This window comes from Callionymus lyra, chromosome 1 (assembly GCF_982586985.1).
Source record: "Callionymus lyra chromosome 1, fCalLyr1.hap1.1, whole genome shotgun sequence".
Lineage (NCBI taxonomy): Eukaryota > Metazoa > Chordata > Actinopteri > Syngnathiformes > Callionymidae > Callionymus > Callionymus lyra.
The window spans coordinates 36446382-36472897 of record NC_141818.1 but is presented as its reverse complement, the minus strand read 5'-3'; the positions used below and the strand labels follow the sequence as shown (position 1 = coordinate 36472897).

At 37.9% G+C, this 26516-nt stretch overlaps 3 protein-coding genes across 3 annotated transcripts in view; 2 read left to right on the top strand and 1 right to left on the bottom strand.

The window, feature by feature from the left end:
- Positions 1-18: 18 nt before the first annotated feature.
- On the top strand, positions 19-5769 carry sgsh (N-sulfoglucosamine sulfohydrolase (sulfamidase)). Its single transcript, XM_087805532.1, has 9 exons — positions 19-164; positions 380-540; positions 675-780; positions 854-1185; positions 1291-1372; positions 1715-1918; positions 2694-2860; positions 2923-3140; positions 4675-5769. Exons 1-9 carry the CDS (start codon positions 83-85, stop codon positions 4856-4858), a joined length of 1536 nt encoding a protein of 511 aa, XP_087661658.1. The 5' UTR covers positions 19-82; the 3' UTR covers positions 4859-5769.
- Positions 5770-7295: 1526 nt separating this feature from the next.
- On the top strand, positions 7296-8706 carry npb (neuropeptide B). Its single transcript, XM_087805519.1, has 2 exons — positions 7296-7574; positions 8401-8706. The coding sequence occupies exons 1-2, from the start codon at positions 7311-7313 to the stop codon at positions 8527-8529; spliced, it is 393 nt and encodes a 130-aa protein (XP_087661645.1). The 5' UTR covers positions 7296-7310; the 3' UTR covers positions 8530-8706.
- Positions 8707-8728: 22 nt separating this feature from the next.
- Positions 8729-26516, bottom strand: part of gnav1 (guanine nucleotide binding protein (G protein) alpha v1) — a 40811-nt gene continuing 23023 nt past the window's right edge. The window contains exons 3-9 of the mRNA XM_087805480.1: positions 24486-24578; positions 21862-22022; positions 19605-19733; positions 14817-14946; positions 12337-12408; positions 10196-10283; positions 8729-9293 (exon numbers count right to left, since the gene is read on the bottom strand). Coding sequence (XP_087661606.1) covers positions 9103-9293; positions 10196-10283; positions 12337-12408; positions 14817-14946; positions 19605-19733; positions 21862-22022; positions 24486-24578 — 864 coding nt within the window. The 3' untranslated portion in view covers positions 8729-9102. The remainder of the gene's footprint in view (positions 9294-10195; positions 10284-12336; positions 12409-14816; positions 14947-19604; positions 19734-21861; positions 22023-24485; positions 24579-26516) is intronic.

The window sequence follows — 26516 nt, the reverse complement described above, 5'->3', positions numbered from 1 at the left end:
TTTACGGAAGTAGTGTTAGTGAGCTAACGGATGTTGTTAGTTCCTTGTGATCGAAGGAAAAGTTTTAGTCATTATTATTATTATGCTTCAGCTGCTTATTTGTCTCTTTTTGGCGTCTTGTCACATCGCGGAGTCGAAGAAAAGAAACGTGCTTCTTATAATCGGTGAGACTAATAAAGTTTTGATTTTTTTTTTAAATGTGAACTTTTGAAAACCTAGATTGATTTCTTTGACAAGGAAATACATTTTTCAGTGAAACATGTTAAGGTTTAAATATATTTCTTGAGCTAGACGACTTGTTTTTCTTTTGTTATGAAAAACTTGCATAGTTTCTAATTGAATCAATGTTTTCCTGAGATCTTTTCTTTCTGCTTCACAGCTGACGATGCAGGTTTTGAAACAGAGGTCTACAACAACTCTGTGGTCCGAACCCCCAACCTCCGCTCTCTGGCTCAGCGCAGCCTGTTGTTCAAGAATGCCTTCACTTCTGTCAGCAGTTGTTCTCCCAGTCGCTCCAGCATCCTCACAGGCCTGCCACAGGTAACGCACAGGTGTACAAACTCAAATGATGGCAACTACAGTTTCAGCCGTGTGTCACTGACACTGTCCCAACGTAAAACTTATCCATTCATTTGGGGTCTGGTTTATTTTTGGATTTCTGTATCATCTTTTAGCACCAGAATGGCATGTACGGCCTCCATCAGGGGGTCCATCACTTCAACTCCTTCGATGAGGTTCAGAGCCTGCCACTGCTCCTGAGCAAGACCGATATACACACAGGTATCATTCAAATAAATACTTGAAATACCAGCCAACTGTAGTTTGTGTATTCAATATCTATTTTCCTCACAAGGCATCATTGGAAAGAAACATGTTGGTCCGGGGTCCGTCTACCCATTCGATTTCTCCTACACAGAAGAAAACAACTCTGTCCTGCAAGTCGGGAGAAACATAACCAGGATCAAACTACTGGTCCGAAAATTCCTCCAGACCCATAAAGAAGAAGTCTTGACGAGAGAGGCAGAGAGGCCGTTTTTCCTTTATGTTGCGTTTCATGACACACACAGATGTGGACACTCGCAGCCTCAGTATGGAGCGTTCTGTGAAAAGTTCGGGAATGGCGAGACAGGGATGGGAACGATTCCCGACTGGACCCCGGAATATTACACACCAGAACAAGTGAAGGTCTGATATCATGTCATTTTAATCACTTTTAGTAGTAGTTTTGGTTTAGTATTTTGAAAACCTACCAATAAATTCTCAAGTATTCTCAAAATATTTTGAATTCAGGTTCCGCCGTTCGTGCCGGACACTCCGGCTGCACGAGCCGACCTCGCTGCACAGTACACGACCGTCAGCAGGTTGGATCAGGGTATGTGGATCACGTACACAAACGGTTGTAATTGTCATTCAATGTCTCAATGTACATGCTGCATCAACCATTTTAAGACTTTATCCACTTGTTTGGGAATAACGATACAATTGAGAACATAAACAAAGTTCTGCTTAAAAAACATTTAAGATTCAGTTCTTTGATTGCCCTCTGTTTTAATGAAAAATTCCCAAAACTTTTTTTTCCCCCTTTATTAGTTATTTTTCTATTCTTCTTGTTTATTTTTTTTATTTCATACAAACCTTCTCGTAAATGTTATAAACATCAACAATATATTGGGGTTACATAAAATGCCTTTTCATTTCCTCTCATTGTCTGCAGGAATCGGATTAGTTCTTCGGGAGCTCCGGGACGCTGGTTACGAGAACGACACACTGATCATCTACAGCTCCGATAATGGAATCCCCTTTCCTAACGGCAGAACCAACTTGTATCACTCTGGGATCGCGGAGCCCATGCTGGTGTCTTCCCCCGAGCAGAGGCAGCGCTGGGGAGACGCCAGCGACGCATACGTCAGCTTGCTAGGTAGGACTTGAGATGTTAATACGACATCATTGAGCTAATTTATTTCTATATTCAAAGTTGAAAGGTTAACTAACTTGTGTTTTCAAATTAAGAATTACACTTCACTTTGATTTTTTTAATTCCAAGAATTCCAAAATAAGCTTTTCTAATTTCAATTTGTTCTAAACCTCAGACTTAAAATTCAATATAAAAATGTAAGTCAAATAGAGCCACCAGACAACACCGTTTAGCTTTGATGAATTGACGCGCGAGTGCTTCTAAGTGGTCGATTGATCTTCTCTGCGTCACACGATTGGCCGAAGATCGATCAAGTAGCTCGGTACTCTTTTGGTATTGTCTGGTGGGACTATTATATCAACATTATTATATTGAATTCAAAAGGCTATGAATAAAAATTGAACAAATATTTGTGAATTATTAGAACTATCATTTAAAAACTACTGTTCATTATTTTAATACTCATCTTGAAAATATTCAACATTTTTTTAATTCAATATATAAAAAAACAAATGCTACCTTTTAATATAACAATTATTGAATTTTGAGTAATTCAATAAGAACAAATGAAACCTTTTAATATTGAAATTGTAGAATTTAATTAAGCGATTATTAGCAATAAGAACAAGGCTTAAAAAAAAAAGTTAAATTGGATCTATTCGATATACTAGTGTTACTGATAAATTACAATAAAATCGTTTTATTTTTTATTTTTTATATGAATAAAAAACCCCTCTTTGATGAAAGTAACAATCAGGGATCTATCTCTTCTGTGCAGACATCACTCCCACCATCCTGGACTGGTTTTCTATTCCATACCCTTCCTACTATCTCCCCGCCAGCTCTGCCACCCAAGTCCACCTCACAGGTCGTTCCCTGTTGCCTGCACTCGTCACTGAACCCGGGTCCCGGAGCACCGTCTTCGCCAGCCAGTCTCTGCACGAGGTTATTGAGCAAAGCAGCTTCTCACAGCAACTCCTCACTGATGCATCTTTCTGCTCTCGTAGGTGACGATGTACTATCCCACCCGCTCCATCCTGCAGGGGGCGTACCACCTCCTTCACAACCACCAGTACCTCATGCCCTTCCCTATCGACCAGGATTTTTATGTGTCACCCACTTTCCAGGACCTGCTGAACCGGACCAGGCGACAGCAGCCGACTCACTGGTTCAAAAGCCTGCGGCAGTATTACTACAGAGAGCGCTGGGAACTGTACGACACCAGGTGTGTTGACACGAGCTCACAACACACACATTTTGATCATGTTTACTACACTTTGATTTGATCAGAGAGGAGACGAGACACTTTCCATAAAGCTCACGCAGAAGATGAAGACACATTTAAGGCTTGGAACAAATGTTGATTTGTGTAGATGTGTGTAGGAATTAGATGTATTGTCGTCATCTGAGGTCCTACTGCACCACAGAGAGTGATGAATCTTCCAAAAGATTTATGGATGAAGATAAAGGGATTACGATTTCTTCAAAATGATACCAACATACCTTAAGTTACTTATTATTCATACTTAATATTAATACTAATGAGCCTCGCGGAGTAATACTATAAAGATTCGCGGAGTAATACTATGAAGACTCGCGGAGTAATACTATGAAACCTTGCAGAGTAATACAAGGAAGTCTCACAGGTTAATACTAGCAAGCCTCGCCGAGTAATACTACTGACCAAACCTTGCGGAGGAATGCTACTGAGCCTCTCGGAGTAATACTATCGAGCCTCTCGGAGTAATGCTATCGAGCCTCGCGGAGTAATGCTATCGAGCCTCTCGGAGTAATGCTATCGAGCCTCGCGGAGTAATACTATCGAGCCTCTCGGAGTAATACTATCGAGCCTCGCGGAGTAATGCTATCGAGCCTCGCGGAGTAATGCTATCAAGCCTCGCGGGATAATACTACCAGGCCTTGCCGGATAATACAACCAAGCCTCGAGGAGTAATGCTTTCTAGCCTTGTGGGATAATACTACCAAGCCTCGCAGAGTAATGCTTTCTAGCCTTGCGGGATAATACTACCAAGCCTCGCAGAGTAATGCTATCGAGCCCTGTTGGATAATACTACCAAGCCTTGCTGAGTGATGCTATCGGAAGTACGGGATAATACTACCAAGCCTCGAGGTATACTGCTACCAAGCCCCGGGGAGTAATACTATCGAGCATTGCGGAGTAATACTACCAAGCCACTCGAAGTAATGCTAACGAGTCTTGCGGGATAATACTACCAAGCCTCATGGAGTAATGCTATCGAGCCTTGCGGAGAAATACTACCAAGCCTCGCGGAGTAATACTACCAAGCCTCACGGATTAATACTACAGAGCCTCGCGGATTAATACTACAGAGCCTCGCGGATTAATACTACAGAGCCTCGCGGATTAATACTACAGAGCCTCATGGCGTGATACTACCGAGCTCCGCAGAGTAATAGTCCCAAAAAGGCAGTATTTTGCATACGTTCACATGATCTCCCTGACGGAGGTGAATATTTGTGCTGCCTATTCCTCCCAGAGCTCCCAGTAAGCTGTGATCGAATCAGAATAGAATGAGACAGAATAGATCACGGCGTGTGAGGTTTGCAAACTGTCTTCATATTAAACTGTGGCATCTTTATAGGTCACCATATCAACACGAATCTACCTTGATCTTCAGCAAACACTCCTAAGTGCCGCATAAAATGACTTTGCCGCGACAGATGTGAATATCGCGGCGATGAGAAAGATGAGTGAAAACCTCTGCTCTGCCAAACAGGTCGGATCCTCTGGAGACACAGAACCTGGTGTCGGACCCGTCCTACAGCGACGTGCTGGAGGGCCTCAGGCAGAGTCTGCAGAAGTGGCAGTGGGAGACAGGGGACCCCTGGGTCTGTGGACCAGACCACGTCCTGGAGGACAAGCTGGAGCCGCGCTGCAGACCTCTCTTCAACGGACTCTAACGATGCAATCTCTGCTGCCCCGGGTTCACCTGGAATAATTGACCATTAGTATTTTTTTATCGTCTAATACGCACACTAAACTCTCGGATAAGAACCAGTTTTTTAAGTCTGTCGCGGTAATTGGACTGATCAAGATCTGTAAACAGTTTGATGCATTTAAAGGTACATTTCCCCTCGTCCGGACCCTTTTGTGACCCGCTTTTATAGAATTACCGGGAGTCACTGGTCGCATGATGGGAAGTCGCCCGTGTCAAGCCTTTCATGAGCAGAGTTCATGAAGCGTAGCAGGTGAGGTCAGTCAATCAGATCAGAGTATTGATGAGGCCGACTTTTCGTCTCTTCAAATGGAGTGATTAGGAAAATCTGATTGAAGCTCAACACACGTCACTGAAACATCCTAATTGATCTTCTTTTGCTCCTAATGCTCTTGATCCTCTCTTTGTTTTTCATGTACGCCATTAAAAAGTGAAGTCCTTCAGTCCGGGAGCATCTCTATGGCTACGTATATAAATCCAGGCCTCATTTCTTTCCCTTCATGTTCCCCCACATTTTGTGTTTGTCTAACTATAATGATTGAATTATTGTTGGGTAATACTTTCCACCGTCTTATAACATCTTCACCGCTTTACTCAGAATCTTTAAATGAAATATATAGAAAAAAAACAGGAAAATAACATTTTGTTTGATTTTATTTTTTCATACCTGCACTTGTTGATATCCTCATTTATAACATTCTCGCTTTTGAAGACTATATTAAATTATTTTTGATCAAAAACTACATTCCTCGCCTAAAAATGATGAAATATTTTCTCTCCTGTCTTATGACTCGTTTTTTTTCTTACTGAGATTGTTCTGAGCATTAACAGAAGTTAATGGGTTTTTATTTTGTGTCACTAAAGTGTGATTTTGGAGCATTTGTTTCAGGCATATCCTTATAATCGGTCCCAACAGAGTCCCTTTAACAAATGCTGTCTGGGTCACTTTTCATACCTGGTACCTTTAGTCAATTTCACAAGTTTTAATTAATAAAATAAAAATAGTAAACATAGTTTTGTGATCGACATTAAACAAGCTAATTATGAATCTACACTTTTAAGTCATTTCTCCAAAAACACAGACTATTTCCACATACAATAAATAGCTGGCAAATAAAAGGTATAAATACATAAATTCATGATGGGCTCTGCAGTGTTAAATACTGATAACGCTCACATGTTATGTTGCTTTTAGTGACAAAACACAAAAACCCTTGCAGGAACCAAGGTCTAAACCAGGGAATTTTCCACACAATGATATGATTTATTTGCTCTTTCTGGTATTTATATGCATGTTATGCCTTAATTTACCACTCTTACGTTTCACGTAAAAATAAGCCATTAATATACATATATTTTAACTGTAATGTTAAGTAAGTAATTTTTATTTGTATAGCGCTTTTCCAGACCAGGGTCACAAAGCGCTTAAACAATCAAAACAATATTCAACAAAGTCTATACTTTAAAGTTTAAGATAAAACTGAGAACAACACAGGAGTTCCAGAAAATCAAGGAAAAGCCTGAACAAATAAAAATGTCTTAAGATGTTTCTTGAAGGAGTCAGTAGATCAAACACAGAGGGAGAGGAAGATCTTAGGAGCAACAGTCTGGAAGGATTTCTCTCCTCTGGTCCTGTGTTCAGAAATCATCAGTAGATTCTGATCCACAGACCTCAGAGCCCGAGCTGGGGTGTAAGGCTGGATCAGATCACTGATGTAAGGAGGAGTCTGACCATGAATAGATCTGAAAGTAAGAACCAGAATTTTAAAGTTGACCTGAAAGAAACTGGAAGCCAGTAAAGAGTTTTAAGGATCGGAGAAATGTAAAAAATAAATACATATAATAAAGTAAAGAATATTTTCACTGAAGTCTGTATTTACAAGCTTAACTCGTAGATAGTAAAGCCAGCAACATCATTCTGATGTGAAATCCACCACCTTGTGATTCTACTCTTGTGTCTTAATACAATGAAATAAAGTTGAATCAAAGTGAATTAAATGTGTTTCTTACATACGCTGCGGGTGAAAATGAGTAACTACTCTGGCAGGGGAACGTCTTTTTAAATCTCCGCACCGCTGGCATGTCTGGCGCTTGAGATAAAACACTGATTTGAATCTGAATCTTTCTAACTCGACAGATTCTTAAAACACAGCTGCTGTCGAAAAACTTTATCGATGACGTCACCGGCGGGTAATCTATGGCCGCGCGTCACAGGCCGCTGACGTGTCCGCGCATCTTCATTCCACACGCGCATCCTAATGAAGAAAACCATCAATCCAAGACCCCAAGACCCAGCTTCCATCACCCGCCCACCTCACGCGTGATTCGACGCGCCCCCCTCTGGACCTCTGTGATGTTCCTCAGCCAGACTATAAAAGGCGCTAGAAGTTCCTCCAGCAGCAACATCTGCAGCAAACATGGACAAGTCGCTGAGCTTCGCCGCGCTGTGCGTCGGAGCCTCGCTGCTCTTCTCCTGCCAGCTCGCCGACGCCTGGTACAAGCAGTCCACCGGACCCAGCTACTACTCCGTGGGCCGAGCCTCCGGGCTGCTGTCCGGCATCAGGAGGTCACCGTACAACCGCAGGTCCGAGTCCGAGGAGTCTCCGGTGATGGACGGAGAGACGGCGAGTGACAACGTGTTGCAAGAGTCCAGCAGGCAGATCTCCATCCTCAAGAGCATGGTGAGGAACCCCCTGAGATATCTTCAAACCATTGATGATCTACTATTATTTATTACAACTATCTGTAGTGTAGAGGGAATCGTGCGTAAAAACCGAATTAATTCAATATAAAATGACTTATTTCCTAAATTAAACAAATTCACGAAAATAAAAACCAATAAACTACGTTTTGGAAAAATATTTTGAGCATAAATCGACATGGAAATAAAACCTAAAATTAATAGTTGGGACAATAAATTGAAAAATAATTTTAATAATTGTAAATAAATAGATACAATATGTACAAACTTGAAAACTACTTTTTAAATAACCCCATTACAAAATATATAAAAATAATTTAACGGGAAATGTATTTTTAATTATAAAAATAACAATTTTTAAAATACATCAATTAAGATTTTTTTTTTTTGCATGGATCGAAATGGAAAAATCCTGATTGTAAGTAAATCCGATTGACGATAGAATAGATCATTTTTTATTTATTTATTAGTTATTTTTGGCATTGATCAAAATGGAAACAAGGCCTAAATTTAAATACAAGTAACTAAAATAAATTAATTATTTGAAAAAAATATTCATATCGAATTTGAATTAATCAATTAGTTACTTGAAATAAATCAAAATATAAATAAAGCGCAAATTTATCTAAAGTGAATTGAAAAAAATGATATACTTTAAGTTAAAAAATTGAATTTTATGTATTAAAATTATAATCAGCTATTTTTGGTACAAAAGCCTAAACTGAATTACGTGGGATTAAAAAAAAAAGAAGTTATTTAAACAAATTGAGTGATTAGTCATTTTTCTAAACGTGAATCCTCTGCAGTCCATCTGCGTGAAGGACATCTCTCCGAACCTCAAGACCTGCGAGCTGATGCAGGACGGAACAGGAACTTTCCAGTGTAAGGCGGACGTCTTCCTCACCCTGGACTCCCTGGACTGCCTGTCTGCATGAGTTGTAGCACGTCTCTGCACCCCCTCCCCTCCCATCGCCCCCCCTTGACGACCACGACGATGGAACAAGCGTGGGATGGAGCTCAGGAAGAGGTCCATCGTCGGTCTTAACCTGTTCTCCACTGTTGCTTTCACTCAGTATAAAGATCACGGATCCTGAAAAAAATGATATAAAAACACGACATCACGTACTCCCTGAGCAGACTTCCTGTAAAAGGCTATTATTTATTTTATCTATTAAAATGAACTGGTAAAACGACGAGTGGCTCCTGGTTTGTTTTTTTTTTCTTTTTTCATCTTGGATGAAGACAGCCGCTGTGAAAATGTAAAAGTTTCAGTCAAAATGTTCAGACGTCCATGCTGCCCGATTTACGCCCCCAGCTCAGATCGGAAGACGTACGAGCAGAAGACAGAGGCACGGACCCCCCGTAAATCCTCTCCCACTCACAGCTCCGCCCCCACACTAACAAAGAGGGGCATCACCAGCTAGTTTTGGGGGCTCGTGAGCGCAGTTCACCTGAAATCTTCTTAAAAGGTTAAAGGTAAAAAAAAAGAAAAAAGGTCCAGTTCTCAGCTACAGAAGAGAGACCGCCTCCAGGTTCTCCTTGATAATGGTGTCCATGACCACCTGGAAGACCACCTGGATGTTGGAGGTGTCGGTCGCCGTGGTGAAGTGGTGATACACCAGTTTGCTGGGAGTGTTGTTGAGTGAGATGAAGGCGGCGGCGATGAACCTGGCGGCGGAATCCACGTCGCAGTCGGCACCTGACAGAGGGAGAGACCTGGATGGTTGAATCATGTGAAACGAGGCCCTCAGGCCATTTTACATTATATCATTTTAAATCATATTTTATTAAGTTGTTTAAATATTAACAATATCAATAAAAAATAGCTATTTTCTTCTTAAATATCTGAAAAAAACATAAAGAAAAAAAAGAATTCACAGAGTGGTGGAGATATTGTGACATTTTAACACAAATCAATATTTTCTATTTCATCAGCAAACACCATCAATAACAGAGACTTATCAATATAATACGATCAGATTAGATGATTAAAATAAAAGCATTGGAATTTCTTGTGGTGTTTGAAATACATTTTAAATATAGATAGATATAAATAAATAATAGAATAAATAGAATTATTTACATAAAATACAATAAATTACATCGATACATTTAGTTTATTTTACAATAATGTGGGTATACACACATTAAATAACTACATTTAGATAAAGATTAAAAGACAATAAAAAAAAACATGTTAAGAAAAGGAGAACATTTAAACTAAATTTAAAGTACTTTTTTTTTTTTTTACTGAATATTTCAATTTCATTTTTTTTACAGTTTCAAAATGAATTGTTCTTTCAATACACAGTGTTTACTATTGTAATTTCAATAATCAATTAAATCTATCATCTAAATTCAATGTTTTTATTTGTATAAGCCTTTTAATTTGATATAAAACGTGTATACCAGTAATTTGAGTCAAATTTCACAATACATTTCTATGGTATTATTAACAATTATGCAGAAGTTTCCAGATAAACCCAGGACAGTTGGCGTCTGTGAGATATAATACGCCTTTTCAATTAGTGTGTATCTTCCAGCAAAAGTAGAGATTGACACACATGCACGAGTAGATGAGCAAGGCAGGAAATATTGCACCTGTGAACTGGGGCAGGTAGTGGCGCAGGTGTCGACCCGAGTGCAGAATCTTGTCTTGAAATAAGTCGATTTTGTTCATAAACAAAATCTGCAAGAAAGAGCAAGAAGCAGTGAATGATCACGTCGACCGACAGACATTGATCCGCGTGTGAAGATAATACATCAACCGTCATCATAACACCAGCTTTATTGATGCTGGATCAATTATCATTGTTCAATCAGAGACAGTCTACAGGGACTTCCACTTTACTGCTGTTGGTTGAAGCAAATAATAAAATGAAGCTAATAATAAAGCTAATTCATGATGCTAATAACAAAGCTAATGCATGAAGCTAACAATAAAGCTAATTCATGAAGCTAATAATAAAGTTAATTCATGAAGCTAATAATAAAGCTCATTCATGAAGATAATAATAAAGCTAATTCATGAAGCTAATAACAGTGCTAATTCATGAAGCTAATAATAAAGCTAATTCATGAAGCTAATAACAGTGCTAATTCATGAAGCTAATAATAAAGCTAATTCATGAAGCTAATAATAAAGCTAATTCATGAAGCTAATTCCAAAGTTAATGCATGAAGCTAATAATAAAGCTAATTCATGAAGCTAATAACAAAGCTAATGCATGAAGCTAATAATAAAGCTAATTCATGAAGCTAATTACAAAGCTAATGCATTAAGCTAATAATAAAGCTAATTAATGAAGATAATAATAAAGCTAATTCATGAAGCTAATAACAAAGCTAATTCATGAAGCTAATAATAAAGCTAATTCCTGAAGCTAATAATAAAGCTAATTCATGAAGATAATAATTAAGCTAATGAGACATTTATTTCACAAAGCTAATTCCTGCTGCTAAATGATTAGCTTAATTCATTGATGCTAATTGTAAAGCTTATAATTGATGCTAATAATGAAGCAATTCATGAGAGGCTAGTATTGAAACTAGTTCCTGGAGCTAATAATAAAGCAAATCCATAAAGCCAAAACAAGGCTAATTCATGAAACTAAATATTGCGCTAAAAATAACACCAAAAAAGGGGCTAAATTATGAAGCTAATAATGAAGCTAACTCATGAAGCCAAAAAGAGGCTAATTTATGAAGCTAATAATTAAGCTTATTCCTGGAGCTAATAATGAAGCTAATAATGAACCCAATTCATGAAGACAAAAAGAGGCTAATTTATAAAGCTAATAATGAAGCCAAAACGAGGCTAATTTATGAAGCTAATAATTAAGCTAATTCCTGGAGCTAATAATGAAGTTAATAATTAAGCTAATTCATGAAGACAAAAAGAGGCTAATTTATGAAGCTAATTCATGAAGACAAAGAAAGGCTTATTCATCAAGTAAAAGATTTGGCTAATTCATGAAGCTAATAATTGTGCTAAGAATGAAGCCAATTCATGAGAGTCTAGCATTAAAGCTAATTAAGGAAGCTAAAGACCATTTTAGACATAGCACATTGTCTGTTGAGACCTTGGCTCCTGAAGGGTTTGAATGAAGTCATCTACTCTCTGCGATGGGATCGTAATGTAACTACCGTATGGGCATAAATCATTACTTTTGCGTTTCAAAATAAAGTTAGGGCTTAGGTTGAAAGAAAATGGAAGTTTTTGGAAGATAAAATGACTCACATACTATGTCTTTTTTTTTTTAAGAAAACATATTAATATTTACCTCTTTATTCATACACTTATGGCGACAATTCTATTATTCTCTCTTCAGCAGACATATGATTAAAACGCCATAAATCAATAAACAGTCAATCCAAAGTTAGCATCAATCCCCCGAAAATGATTAATCTCAGTAATTACGAACCGGTGCAGACAATATGTGGCGTGACAGGCCTTTGGAAAGTTGAGAAAACACATTTGACATCACTGTCAGCGGCCACCGACTCGCCATCTAACTCGGCTTTTAAAGCGAGGTAAGTGGAATGAATTGAAAGACCCGATGGTTTTAACTCCATTATTTAGCGGAAACTTTAACGGAAAAAAACACTGAGTGGGGAAAGTGTCACGGATCTTGTAATCACGGCCGCTGTTTTAATTACAAGTGACGGGCGGCAGGTCTGTTGTGTTTGAGCTTGAAATGTGATTTGTCTGCTCAGACGTGACCCTCAGTCACGCTCCTCACCATGGATGTGCAGCGGAAGAAGACGTTGTTGCAGATGGAGGAGAAGAGCTTCATGCTCTCTTGCAGACGATTCTGGAGCAGAATGAAGAAAAAAAAGAGACAATTTAAAATCTGTGTAAGGATTAAAATTTTCACATTCTTTTAAAAATTAAGTGTAAGTATTTCACTTCCTCAACATTTTTGATTGTGAAATTATCCACGTGGATATTTGGAAGGACACTTGTGTAAAGAAGACCATGTCATCATCTCCATATTGTGACAGATGGGGGGTAGATCGTTGATGTACAAGCGGAATAGTAACGGCCCTAGAATAGAACCTTGTGGGACGCCCGTTGTACAGGGTTTGAAAGGTGACGTTTTGTCGTCCTCCAGGGGGAGGATGTAATGGCCTCAAGCCCTCATAGATGCGTCCGGTGGCGTTGAAGGCAGCTCTAGGTTTAAGTGGCTGCTCAGTTGTGTAATTGACGTGATAAAAAAGTAAATGAAAAGAGGCAACTTTTAATCTGTCTTTGACAGTGGCTTGAGTTCCAGGAGAAGACATAGTGTTAATGGAATTTATGTTAAGTTCTATAGTTTCATTTATAGTCCGTTTCTTTTCCTGATAATTTGTCAATTGACTTTCATATCATTTTACTGTTTCCTATAGCTTGTTTTATTATTTCTAAGAAAAAGTTTGCTCTTGCTTTTCTCAGCTGTCCAGTGACTTTATTTCTGAGGCTTTTGAACATCAGCTGATCAGTCCGCAGACAACATTTCAGATCCTTTTTTAGGGCAGCATCTATTTCCTTCATTAAAAGCCATAACCTCTCATTGAGCCATGGTAAGGATTTTTTACTTTTGAAGTTTTGCAACTGTGTTTTTGGTGAATTTAAGAAGGATTTGAGTGATGGCACTTTTGAGTGTCCTGGCCACAAACAAACTCATTTTGGACAGTATTATTTATTTCAGTATTTAACAACTCCATGTCACGCTTTGGAATACATGAAATAAAGACCTTTTTCTCTATTTAGATTTCTGTATCGAGTTGTTGAGAGTTGCCTTGAGACCAGGGTTAAATTGTGGTCCGACACCCCAGTAGTTAAGTTGTAGGTTTACTAACACGATCACAATTGTTCAATTAAGTCCAAGAGTGTTTTTGAGGAGCTAGTAATCCTCGTTGGTTTCTTTATCATTAGGGTTAGATTGAATTGTTTCATGAGAGACTTAACTTACTGGAGCGAGCTTTATCTAACCAATTTAAGTTGAAGTCACCCATTAGTATTGTTTCTTTGTTATGACAGGCTTTGAGAACATCCTTCAACACGTGAAATAAAACATCGTTTTCACTAGGTGGCCTATAAAGTACAATGATATTAAAAGACATTTCAGGAGATTCACCCCCCTTTTTTATGAAGTCTGTCGTTCCGACGAAATTGTAATTTGGTATAGAGTAGTAACCTGCAGGTGAGTAAATAGTATTTTTTTGCTATAAATTTTTCCTTTGCGTACATTTAGCAGTTTTGCTTGGATTTGGCTTTTTTTTCCTCCGCTAACATTTAGCAGTTTTTCTTAGAAATATTATTTTTGCTAGCATATTTTCTTTTGCTCAAATGTAACATTTGTGCTTACATTTAGCATTTTTTTTCTTTTTCTATCATCTAGCATTTTTGCCTACATTAAGCATTACTTTCTTTTGATAACTTTTAGCATTTTTGCTTATATTTAGCATTTTTATACTTAAAACTGTAAAACTGCTAAATGTTAGCAGTTTTACTTAGATATAGTATTTCTGCTAGTATATTTTCTTTTGCTTACATTTAACATTTTTGCTTACACTTAGCATTTTCTTTCTTCAAAAAGTTAGCATGTTTTTCTTTTGCTAACATTTTGTATTTTTGCTTACATTTTGCAGTTTTTCTTTTGCCAACCTATAGCAGTTTTGATTACATTTTGCATTTTTTCTTTTGCTAACATTTAGCAGTTTTACTAACATAATGTATTTTTTGCTAGCATTTTTTCTTTTGCTTATATTTAGCTATTTTTTTCTCCTTTTTTTTGCTATCATGTAACGGTGGTGTCTACATATAGCACTTTTGCTGGCATTTTTTTTTCTTTTGCTTAAATTTTATTTATTTTTTATTTTATTAAATTTATTTCATTTACTATTCTGGCTACATTTAGCAAATTAGCTTACATTTAGCATTTTTCCTTTACTTACATTTAGCATTTTTATTCCTTTGGCTAACATTTAACAGTTTTGCTTATATTTAGCATTTTTTCATTTTGGTTACATTTAGCATTTTCTTTTGCTAAAATTTAGCAGTTTTTGCTAGCACTAAGCATTCTTTTTTAGCTGACATTTAGCATTAACTTTTACGAACATATATAAAATAGCATGTTTAAGTTAGCATGTATCAGCATTATCTTATGCAAAGATTTAGCTTTTTTTTCTAGCACTAGCATCATTTTAATTTTGCCATCACTGTCATTGTTTTTCTTACCATGGCAGGATCTTCCATCAGAGTCATGTCGTAACCACTGAGCGACACCACGAACAGAACCGCCCTCACGTCCTCGAAACATCCGATCCATTTTCTCCGCTCGGTCCTCTGACCCCCGACGTCATACATCCTGGAAACCAAGCACGGAATGTGGATTCAGAGAAAAGAAAAACGCTCGATAACCTCCAAATAAAACTGATATTGGATTGATAGTGATTATCAGTGAGACTAAAAGTGTTTTTCTGACTCTCTGACACACACATATATATATATATATATATTAGAACATGTGTACTGATGTATACACTCTTGTGTATCCTGTCAAAGAAGATCGTCTCCATGGACTCAAAGGTTATTTTATTGTAATAAGGAGGGTTAAGATATGAGCTGTAGAGAAGATGAATCATCGTTTCTTTTTTCTAATATCAACATTCATTGATATTATTTTTAAAATCCATTCAGAGATTTTCCACTTAAGATGCCAACGGGCAGAAAAATGGCTGAAGTGCGAACACGGTCTGAGATCAGTTATTGAAGTCAATTCAGTTATTCGGTGCGAGCGTCGACGCTCGCTGACGCGACAACATGGAGTGTCCAAAAAGTAAAAGGTCAGACATCTCCAAAGGATCCGGAGAGAAACGCAACAGGACTCCCGGTGTTTTTATCCTGATGCGGCATCACACGCGTCTTCTCCGTCAGCATTCATGCAGCTAACGTTCCTGAGAGGAAGCCTGGACGGCAGGAATCACAGGAAACAAGAACATGCAGAACGTCCTTGATCTCTGAAGAATGTGATTCATTCTGAGACACATGAGCTTCGATTTATTAGCAACAACATCATATCGTTCACAAAAAGATCCTGTCAACATTCTTACAACAAAATCTTTAATCTAAAGTAGTTCCAGCTACAATGTTGCAGCAGACACTCAGTCTGTGTAAACTTCCTGCATGACTCTAATGTTATTCTGCAGGATAATATCATCGTCAAGCAGAAATCCAATTACACATTAACTCTGTTAAATATAAGATACACACTTTTATGTTTGGAAGAAAACATATACAAATAAATAAATAAAAAATAAACAAATAAAATACCATTAAGTAAGATTTAAAGGATGTTTTCTTTGGCTAACATTTAGCATTTATCTTAAACAAACAGTTATCATTTTTTTTTTATTGTTGTTAGATGGAGCTTTTTTTTTTACTTTTGCCAATATTTACCATTTTTGCTAGCATTTAGCTTTGTTTATTATGCTAGCATTTAGAACCTTTTTTGCGCATTATTTTCTTTAATTCGCATGTATTTAGCATTAAGCATATTGGTTTCACTTAAATGTATTATGTTTTGCATCAATCAACGATTTTCTTTTGCCAACATTTTTATTTGCAAGTATTAATTCCTTTTCTCTTGCTAACAGATAGCTTTTTCTTTTTTTTTATGCATTTTTGTTAAAATTAAGCTTTTTTCTTTTACATGTTTTTAGCTACTTTGCTAGCAATTAGCATTTTTATTTAACTAACATTTAGAATGTTTTTTTTGCCAGCGTTCAGCAGTTTTACTTTGCTAACATTTAGATTTTCTTTTGCTTCCATTTGCATTTTTCTTTCGCTAACATTTTTATTTGCAATCATTAACCATTTTCCTTTTTCTTACATTTAGTATTTTTATTTTTGCATGCATTTCACTTTTTTGATAATATTAAGCAGTTTTCCATTGCATGTATTTCGCTTTTTTGCTAGCATTTTATTTTGCTTACATTTAGCATTTTTTGCTAGCAGTTTTAGCTTGCTTAAATGTAGTATTTTCTTTCATTTTATACTTTCTCTCTCATTTTATAGCATTTCTTTAAAAAAAAAAAGGCTATTATTCATATAATGAAATGGGTCAAAATTAAGTATACAATCATCTAAATTAAGCTTTTTTTCCGTAGGACCCTCCCTCTGGTAAACCTGAGACATCCAAATCCTTCTTGTTTCAACCGATAACAATCGACTAAATTTGAGAATATTGTGTGTGTGTGTGTGTGTTTATATTTAATTTAATATAATCTAAGGTTTTGACCTTTCTCAACATGTTTTCTTAAGACTGCTTACAAAACAAAAATGTTTCTTTAATGACCCTCTTGATGCCAACTTTGAAATAATGGTATTCATTTATGCTAAGCTCTCCATCAGCTCGAGGGTCTCTCCTCGACACACACACACACACACACGGGCGTCAATCAACCAAATATTTATCTCCCTTAAACACCGGCTGGTGAGAAGGAGAAGGAGTCGAGACTCGCGTCCCGGGGCCTCCCGGTGGAGCCTCCTCAAAACTGACGCCAAAACCCAAAACGAAAAGAAAAAAAATCAAAGATAAATAAACAATAAACGCTGACGCAAACGTCGCCACTCTGAGGAGAAGAAGAGAGGAATTCACATCTGAACAAAGTGTTCAAACTTTTCCTAATGGACTGCTATCAAGCGTCGAAATGAAACACACACACCTGTGAAGGCGTCGACGGTTGATGAATCAACTATATGAATCAGTCTATTTTATGAGGTAATGTGTCGCACAGAGACGCTCAGGTGATTAAAATGTCAAACTGTGGAGAGGATGAGCTGCTCAGGTACGTGTTACTAAAATATGATCAGATTTCCAGACGCAAAACGCATCCTGTTCACCTTCAGAGGCTCAATTTAATGTAATAAAAGCAAAACTCTGGAGAAGAGAAAATCCATCATGCTGCTGTCATAACAGAGAGACAACATTTCCAGCAGAAGATTAATTGTTTATTCTTAAGAACACATGTTTTAATGCGGTTAAGATTGAAGGAATCTAATATTCCTCCTCAGATGAAGTCAATCAAAGTATCTTCATGTTGAAAAAAATCTATTTCGCCTGTTGTTAGTGTTTCTCTTATCAAAGATTCTAACTACGTAGAATTGTGCACAGAATAAATATGTAAATTGATTTATCAATGTGAACACAGCATACTTTTGAACTTGAACAAATTATTGTCAAAAAATATTTGTTTATGTGTACATGGATTTAGAAAAATTATACTATGTAATGGTATTGTAAATGTGTATATGGGATTGTAGATATGTATCATGAATTGTTACTTACTTTATTATTTATTGTGGGATTTAAATGTTTATATGGGATTCTTAATGTGTATACAGGACTGTTAATGTGTACATGGTATAATAAATGTGTATATGGGATTGGTACTTTATATATGGGATTCTAAATGTGTATATGAGATTCTAAATGTGTATATGGGATTGTAAATGTGTATATGGGATTGGTACTTTATATATGGGAATGTAAATGTATATAAGGGAATATAAATGTCTATATGTGATTGTAAATGTATATTTGGGATTGTAAATGTGTATATGGGATTGTAAATGTACATATAGGAATGTAAATGTGTATATGGGAATGTAAATGTGTATATGGGAATGTAAATATGTATATGGGAATGTAAATATGTATATGGGAATGTATATGTGTATATGGGAATGTAAATATGTATATGGGATTGTAAATGTATATATGGGAATGTAAATGTATATAAGGGAATATAAATGTCTATATGTGATTGTAAATGTATATTTGGGATTGTAAATGTGTATATGGGATTGTAAACGTGTTTATTGGATTGTAAATGTGTATAGGAGATTTGAATTGTGTAGACAGGATTTTAAATGTGTATACGGGATTGTTAATGTGTATATGTGATTATAAATGTGTATTTGGGATTGTAAATGTGTATACGGGATTGAAAACATGTTTATTGGATTGTAAATGTGTATATGGGATTGTAAATGTACATATAGGAATGTAAATGTGTATATGGGAATGTAAATGTGTATATGGGAATGTAAATATGTATATGGGAATGTAAATATGTATATGGGAATGTAAATGTGTATATGGGAATGTAAATATGTATATGGGATTGTAAATGTATATATGGGAATGTAAATGTATATAAGGGAATATAAATGTCTATATGTGATTGTAAATGTATATTTGGGATTGTAAATGTGTATATGGGATTGTAAACGTGTTTATTGGATTGTAAATGTGTATAGGAGATTTGAATTGTGTAGACAGGATTTTAAATGTGTATACGGGATTGTTAATGTGTATATGTGATTATAAATGTGTATTTGGGATTGTAAATGTGTATACGGGATTGAAAACATGTTTATTGGATTGTAAATGTGTATAAGAGATTGTAATTGTGTATACAGGATTGTAAATGTGTATACGGGATTGTAAATGTGTAGCATTGATAGTTACTTAAATGAATATGCACATGTGTGTATGGAATCAAACAGCAAAATCTCCACACAAATGGATTTTTCAACAACATAACATGAAATGAGACGTCCCACGCCCTCTCAGTGAACTCAGTGCTGCAGCTGCATTGTTATTTCTACTGACAACATGTCATGCATCGATTTTGCTTCTTTTTTTTTTAAAAGAAAGAAGACTTGAGACGTTGCTGTGATTTAAACTTTCATTAGTAAAATGATGGATGTTTATTCACGTCAAGGTCACGACGAGCGATTATTGAAGGAAAGCAGCTGCTGCGTCACTGATCGATCAAATATCAACTCTGCAGCTCCACTGATAAGGCATGTGTGTGACAGTAGAAGTTGACGTATCGCATGATCTCTGGCGTCTTAATCCGACATCCGAGTCGATCACATGACTGGAGAGGCCGATAAGAAGGGGCCACGGAAGGGACCTCGCGCTTGAACACCAGGGGGCGGTAGAGAGGGAGTTACCTGAAGACGAGGTGGTTGACTTTGAACTGGGTCTCGATCACGCCGGTGGTCCTCAGGCGCACTCGCAGAACATCCGTCTCCGTGGGAATGTAGTCGAGAGACGTGATGCGAGGCATGTTCTCGAAGAAACTGGAGGTCACGGAGAGGAGAGAGAGAGAGAGAGAGAGAGAGAGAGAGAGAGAGAGAGAGAGAGAGATTTTTTTAACTTCAGGAAAAACATGAGATCAAAAGAAGAAGAAACAACTGGTGTCACAATCAGGTGTGCAGTGATAAGACTTGAGCCGAAGGGGGCGCACATCACAACGTTGGTTTATCATGTTCACACACTGAGGGACACACACACACACACACACACACACACACACACACACACACACACACACACACACACACACACACACACACACACACACACACACACACACACACACACACACTCACACACACACACACAAATGGCCGTGATTGTGTGTTTGTTTGAGAGCAAACCTGTTGTTTGAGACGCACACACAATCCAGCACTAACACCAAGACACAACATTGATATGTTGACTTGAAAGTAAGAGTTGGTACAGTCACCAGTCTCTCCTGACACTCCGGTTTCCTCTCAAAACCTGAATGATTTCTTTCTTTTTTTTTTTATAAAAAAAGTTTTCTGCCCTTTTCTTAACCAAGTCGACTCTGATTCAAACTTGTTTTTTTAAGGATTTAATAACTTTCCTTTTATTTATACTCTTTTGAATATTTATTATTGCTGAAGAGGAGTGAAGCCATTATTGAATCATAACAGACTCCGCTCTCGTAACCTCTGGTTCGCTGAGATTTCAGATGTCGATTAGTTTCCTAAATAATAAACTATTTTCCATTTGTACAGGATTAAGCATTTTTCTTTTTCCAAGATTACATTTTTACATTTGTATAGGATTTAGAATTTTTCTTTTTCTAACATTTCATTTTTACATTTGTGTAGGATTTAGAAATGTTCTTTTTCTAATAATACCTTTTTAAATTTGTATAGGATTTAGAATTTTTCTTTTTCTAATAATACTTTTTTTTAATTTGTATAGGATTTAGCATTTTTCTTTTTCTAACAATACTTTTTTTAAAATTTGTGTAGGATTTAGAATTTTTCACTTGCAAACATCTGGCATTTCGCATTTTTTCTAACATTTAAACATTTTCTTTTGCATCATTTCACATTTTCTTGTTAGCATTTAGCTCGTTGTGCTAGCCTTTTCGCATTTCTAGCTAGCATTTAGCATTTACATTGCTAACACTTAGCTTTGTCTGGCTAGCAATTAGCAAGTTCAATCTCAACAGCAGATCATGAAAAAGTTCCAGTCTATCCCGTTTAAATAACGAAGTATCTTAGAAAACCTTTTCGAAGTTTTTCTTGATCTACTATCTTACTCCTTTAAGAAACATCTTAAGACGTTTTTATTTGTTCAGGCTTTTCCTTGAGTTTCTGGAACTCCTGTTGTGTTATCAGTTTTATCTTGATCTTTAAAATATATACTTTATTGAATATTGTTTTGATTGTTTAAGCGCTTTGTGACCCTGGTCTGGAAAAGCGCTAAACAAATACAAATTACTTACTTACTTACTAGTGGGCAGGGACTTTGTGTATTGACCAATAGAACAATATTTATTCTATACTGTCATCACCTCAACATATTTGTGTGTCGAGTTTTTAAATTAATCTTTTAATTTGATCAATATCAGGGAAATATTATTATTTGTAAAACAGTTATTCCATCCTTGTTATTTTAGTATATTTTATATCATATTAAAGGTCATTTCTCATCACTGACGGCTCATAAATCAATCTTTTTTTTAAACGTTATTCACATTTACGAGCTGCTGAGTTATACGAGTCACTCCAGTGGATGTTTCGCTCAGTGACGTCGCATCAGAAGGCGTCCGCTGACACGAGCTGGTGGTCACAGTGGGTTACGGGGGGCAGCTGTCGGTGTGGATCACCCCAGTGTGGAGGCCTCTGGTCGGGCGGAGGACGAGAGCCGACGGCCTCCTGGAGAGTCGCTGCTCGTCCTCCTTCCTCACGTCTAAATAAATAAAACTCCTCACGTCTAAAGAATAAAATAAAAAGGGTCTTTGCACGTGTTCAAGACAATTAAAAGAACTTGATGTCATGTGACAGCGAGCAGGCGGCCCACCATCGGCCACTAATTCGAGCTCATTAGATCATTAGACCCCCGCGACGGTGTGTGTCCGCGGCGCGGCGTGAGCTCTGGACTTACTACAGCGCCGAGTCGTTGAGCTCGTACTCGTAGCCGCGAGACGCCGCCGCTCTGACGCCCTGGTCGGCCCACAGGCACGTCAGGGCGTGGCTCAGGAAGGGGAACAGGACCTGGTCTTCGTCAAAACTTCGGCCGCAAGACAGCACTGAGTGAGCGTGGACCTGCAGAGAGAGAGGGGGGGGGGTCGTGGTGAATAAAAAGCAATATATTGCAGCATGCGTGTGTGAGTGTGTTTTATGACGGGCGTGTGTTAATAGCATGTTCTTATGTGTGTTTTAGCATGTGTGGGTGTGTGTTTGTATAATCTGTGTGTGTTGGTAGCCTTTGTGTGTGTGTCACAGTGTGTGTGTGTGTGTTTGTAGAATGTATGTGTGTGTTTGTAGCAAGTGTGTGTGTTTGTAGCATATGTGTGTGTTTGTTTGTAGTATGTATGTGTGTGTGTGTTTGTCGCATGTGTCTGTGTTTGTAGCATGTGTCTGTGTGTGTGTGTAGCATGTGTGTGTGTTTGTAGCATGTGTGTGTGTTTGTAGCATGTGTCTGTGTGTGTTTTTAGCATGTGTGTGTGTTTGTTTGTAGCATGTGCGTGTATATGTTTGTAGTATGTATGTGTGTATGTTTGTTGCATGTGTGTGTGTGTTTGTAGCATGTGTGTGTGTGTTTGTAGCATGTGTGTGTGTGTGTTTGTAGTATGTATGTGTGTTTGTGTTTGTAGCATGTGTGTGTGTGTTTGTAGCATGTATGTATGTGTGTGTGTTTGTAGCACGTGTGTGTGTTTGTAGCACGTATGTATGTGTGCGGGTGTGTGTTTGTACTATGTATGTATGTGTGTGTGTTTGTAGCACGTATGTGTGTGTGTGTGTGTGTGTTTGTAGCATGTGTGTGTGTGTTTGTAGCATGTGTGTGTGTTTGTGTGTTTGTAGCACGTATGTGTGTGTGTGTGTGTGTGTGTTTGTACTATGTATGTATGTGTGTGTGTTTGTAGCACGTATGTGTGTGTGTGTGTGTTTGTAGCATGTGTGTGTGTGTTTGTAGCATGTGTCTGTGTTTGTAGCATGTGTCTGTGTGTGTTTGTAGCATGTGTGTGTGTTTGTTTGTAGCATGTGTGTGTGTATGTTTGTAGTATGTATGTGTGTATGTTTGTAGCATGTGTGTGTATGTTTGTAGTATGTATGTGTGTGTGTTTGTAGCATGTGTGTGTGTTTGTAGCACGTGTGTGTGTTTGTAGCACGTGTGTGTGTTTGTAGCACGTGTGTGTGTTTGTAGCACGTATGTATGTGTGCGTGTGTGTGTTTGTAGTATGTATGTGTGTGTATTTGTAGCATGTATGTGTGTGTGTTTGTACTATGTATGTATGTGTGTGTGTTTGTACTATGTATGTATGTTTGTGTGTTTGTAGCACGTATGTATGTGTGCGTGTGTGTGTGTTTGTAGCATGTATGTATGTGTGTGTTTGTAGCACGTATGTATGTGTGCTTGTGTGTGTGTTTGTAGTATGTATGTATGTGTGTGTGTTTGTAGCACGTATGTATGTGTGCGTGTGTGTGTGTTTGTAGCATGTATGTATGTGTGTGTGTTTGTAGCACGTATGTATGTGTGCGTGTGTGTGTTTGTAGCATGTATGTATGTGTGTGTGTTTGTAGTATGTATGTGTGTGTATTTGTAGCATGTATGTGTGTGTGTTTGTGCTATGTATGTATGTGTGTGTGTTTGTAGCACGTATGTGTGTGTGTGTGTGTGTGTGTGTGTGTGTGTGTGTGTGTGTGTGTGTGTGTGTGTGTGTGTGTGTGTGTGTTTGTAGTATGTATGTGTGTGTATTTGTAGCATGTATGTGTGTGTGTTTGTAGCATGTATGTGTGTGTGTTTGTAGCACGTGTGTGTGTTTGTAGCACGTGTGTGTGTTTGTAGCATGTGTGTATGTGTGCGTGTGTGTGTGTTTGTAGTATGTATGTATGTGTGCGTGTTTGTAGCACGTATGTATGTGTGCGTGTGTGTGTGTTTGTAGCATGTATGTATGTGTGTGTGTTTGTAGCACGTATGTATGTGTGCGTGTGTGTGTTTGTAGCATGTATGTATGTGTGTGTGTTTGTAGTATGTATGTGTGTGTATTTGTAGCATGTATGTGTGTGTGTTTGTGCTATGTATGTATGTGTGTGTGTTTGTAGCACGTATGTGTGTGTGTGTGTGTGTGTTTGTAGTATGTATGTGTGTGTATTTGTAGCATGTATGTGTGTGTGTTTGTAGCATGTATGTGTGTGTGTTTGTAGCATGTGTGTGTGTTTGTAGCACGTGTGTGTGTTTGTAGCACGTGTGTGTGTTTGTAGCACGTATGTATGTGTGCGTGTGTGTGTTTGTAGTATGTATGTGTGTGTATTTGTAGCATGTTTGTGTGTGTGTTTGTACTATGTATGTATGTGTGTGTGTTTGTAGCACGTATGTGTGTGTGTGTGTGTGTGTGTGTGTGTGTGTGTGTTTGTAGTATGTATGTGTGTGTATTTGTAGCATGTATGTGTGTGTGTTTGTAGCATGTATGTGTGTGTGTTTGTAGTATGTACTGTATGTGTGTATGTGTTTGTAGTATGTATGTATGTGTGTGCGCGTGTGTGCGCGTGTGTGTGTGTGTCCACCTTGTTCCTGCTGTTGAACAGGTTGATGCGCAGGACGCCCATGCCGTGCAGGACGAACTTCATGGAGGTCAGCAGGTTGTCCAGCACGGACGGCTGACAAAACAAAAACACTTTAAATTATTATTTTTCTTTTCTTTCCCGCCCTTTTCGTTGTCACACTATTTTGGAGGCGCGTGTCGCAGCTTCTCAGAAAAGGTAAAGGAACCATTGAGGAACATTTAAACTCGATGGCGCCCTCTATTGACGACAACACAGAACTGCAGCTTTCTAGGGCGCTTTGTTTTGTTTCTTGGCACCTGACAGATCACATTCCACCGCGATTCCATCACAGTCTGGTCGCCCTCCTGTCAGTGTGTGTCTTTTGTGTGTCTTTTGTGTGTCTCTGATGATGGAACGTGAGAAGAGTGTGTTGTCTCCACATCTGCACGCATCGATTACTGACTGATCTGCTCTGTGATTTCACAGTGATCTTCAGACCTCCATCGCTACTTCTACAAGTGTCTTTGCACTTTATTAAAATACAATTATTATTTAAAAACTCTTTTATTAAAAAAGAAACATCGTTTTTTTCATAGACGTAGTTAATGACTGAGGTCCGGGGGCCAAATGTGTCCAGAGAATGAACCGAAAGTGGCCCTGATGATGTTTTTTGTTGAATTGTTTTGTGTAAATGCTAGTGTAATATGTTCTTAAAAACCTTTACAAGTAAAACGTGTGCGTCATTATTCACTGATAATCCTAGGCAGCGGCGTGTCGACTCAGGTTACACAGAGATGACACACCTTTGGCCTTTACTTTTGTCTGTGTGTGTGTGTGTGAGTAGTTAGTTAGTAATAGTTATTTTATGTTTTATATTTTAATGAACTGTGTTTGAAATAAAATAATTCAATTTACAATTAACTTAAGGTAGTCATTACACCCTAAGCAGCTAAAGGAACAACGAAATCCTGTGAGAGAAGACTGAGGACAAGAGGATACAGAATCTTTTAAAGCTTATTTTAAGATGTGTTTTTTTCAAATATCTATCCTTAAGATAAGTTACTGATAACATTAAATAGTTTCACACACATTTTTTTTAACTTGTTTTTTATGCGACTGTGTAGTAGTGGTTGTGTATCATGTGCACAGATTTAGTCGACAACGTCGACAAAAACAAAAAAAGTTTATCACACCGATCGTAAAAAAAAAAAATCCTCATCTTTCTTGTCGTCCTGAAAACAACACGACGGCCTCGGGCGGCAAATAAAGAAGGGATGAGACAAAGAGAAACCATCGCTTGGGTTTCCTGTCGTCCTCCCTGCGGCGCTGCTCTGTCACGGCTCCAAACAAAAGAGAGGTAAGTATTCCAATGAGAGGTAAGTATTCCGATGGTGCCTTCAGGGGCCGACGGAGAAGGTGGTGGGATCTCCTGTTCAGTTCAAGTCTGGGTCAAGAATCTTGGACCAACACTGAAGGAGAAATGATTTGGTGCGAGTGTGTGAGTGTGTGAGTGTGTGAGTGTGTGAGTGTGTGAGTGTGTGAGTGGGTATGTGTGTTTTTCGTATTTGTGTGTGTGGGTAGGTGTGCAAGTGTTTGTGTATGTGTGTGTGCATGCTTGTGTGTATGTGTATGCATGTGTGCATGTGTTTGTGCATATTTGTGTGTGTGTGTGCAAGCTGGTGTGTCCATGCGTGTGTCCATGTTAGTGTGTGTAAGTGTGAGTGTGTATGTGTGTGGTGTATGTGTGCATGTGTTCTTGCACGTTAGTGTGCGTTTGTATGTGCATGTGTATGTATGTGTGTTTGAGTGCATGGTGTGTACATTTGTGTGTATGTGTGTATGTCCATGTGTCTATGTACGTGTGTATATGTGTGTGAGTGTCTCTGACTGCATGTGTTTACATCTGTGTGTGTGTGGGGGGGGTGTATGGGTGTGTGTAATTGCGTGTGTTGGTGTGTTCATGTGTGTGTACGTCTGTGTGTGTACATGTGTTTCCATATGTGTGTGTGTGTGTATGTGCGCACGTGTGTGTATGGGTGTGTGTACTTGTGT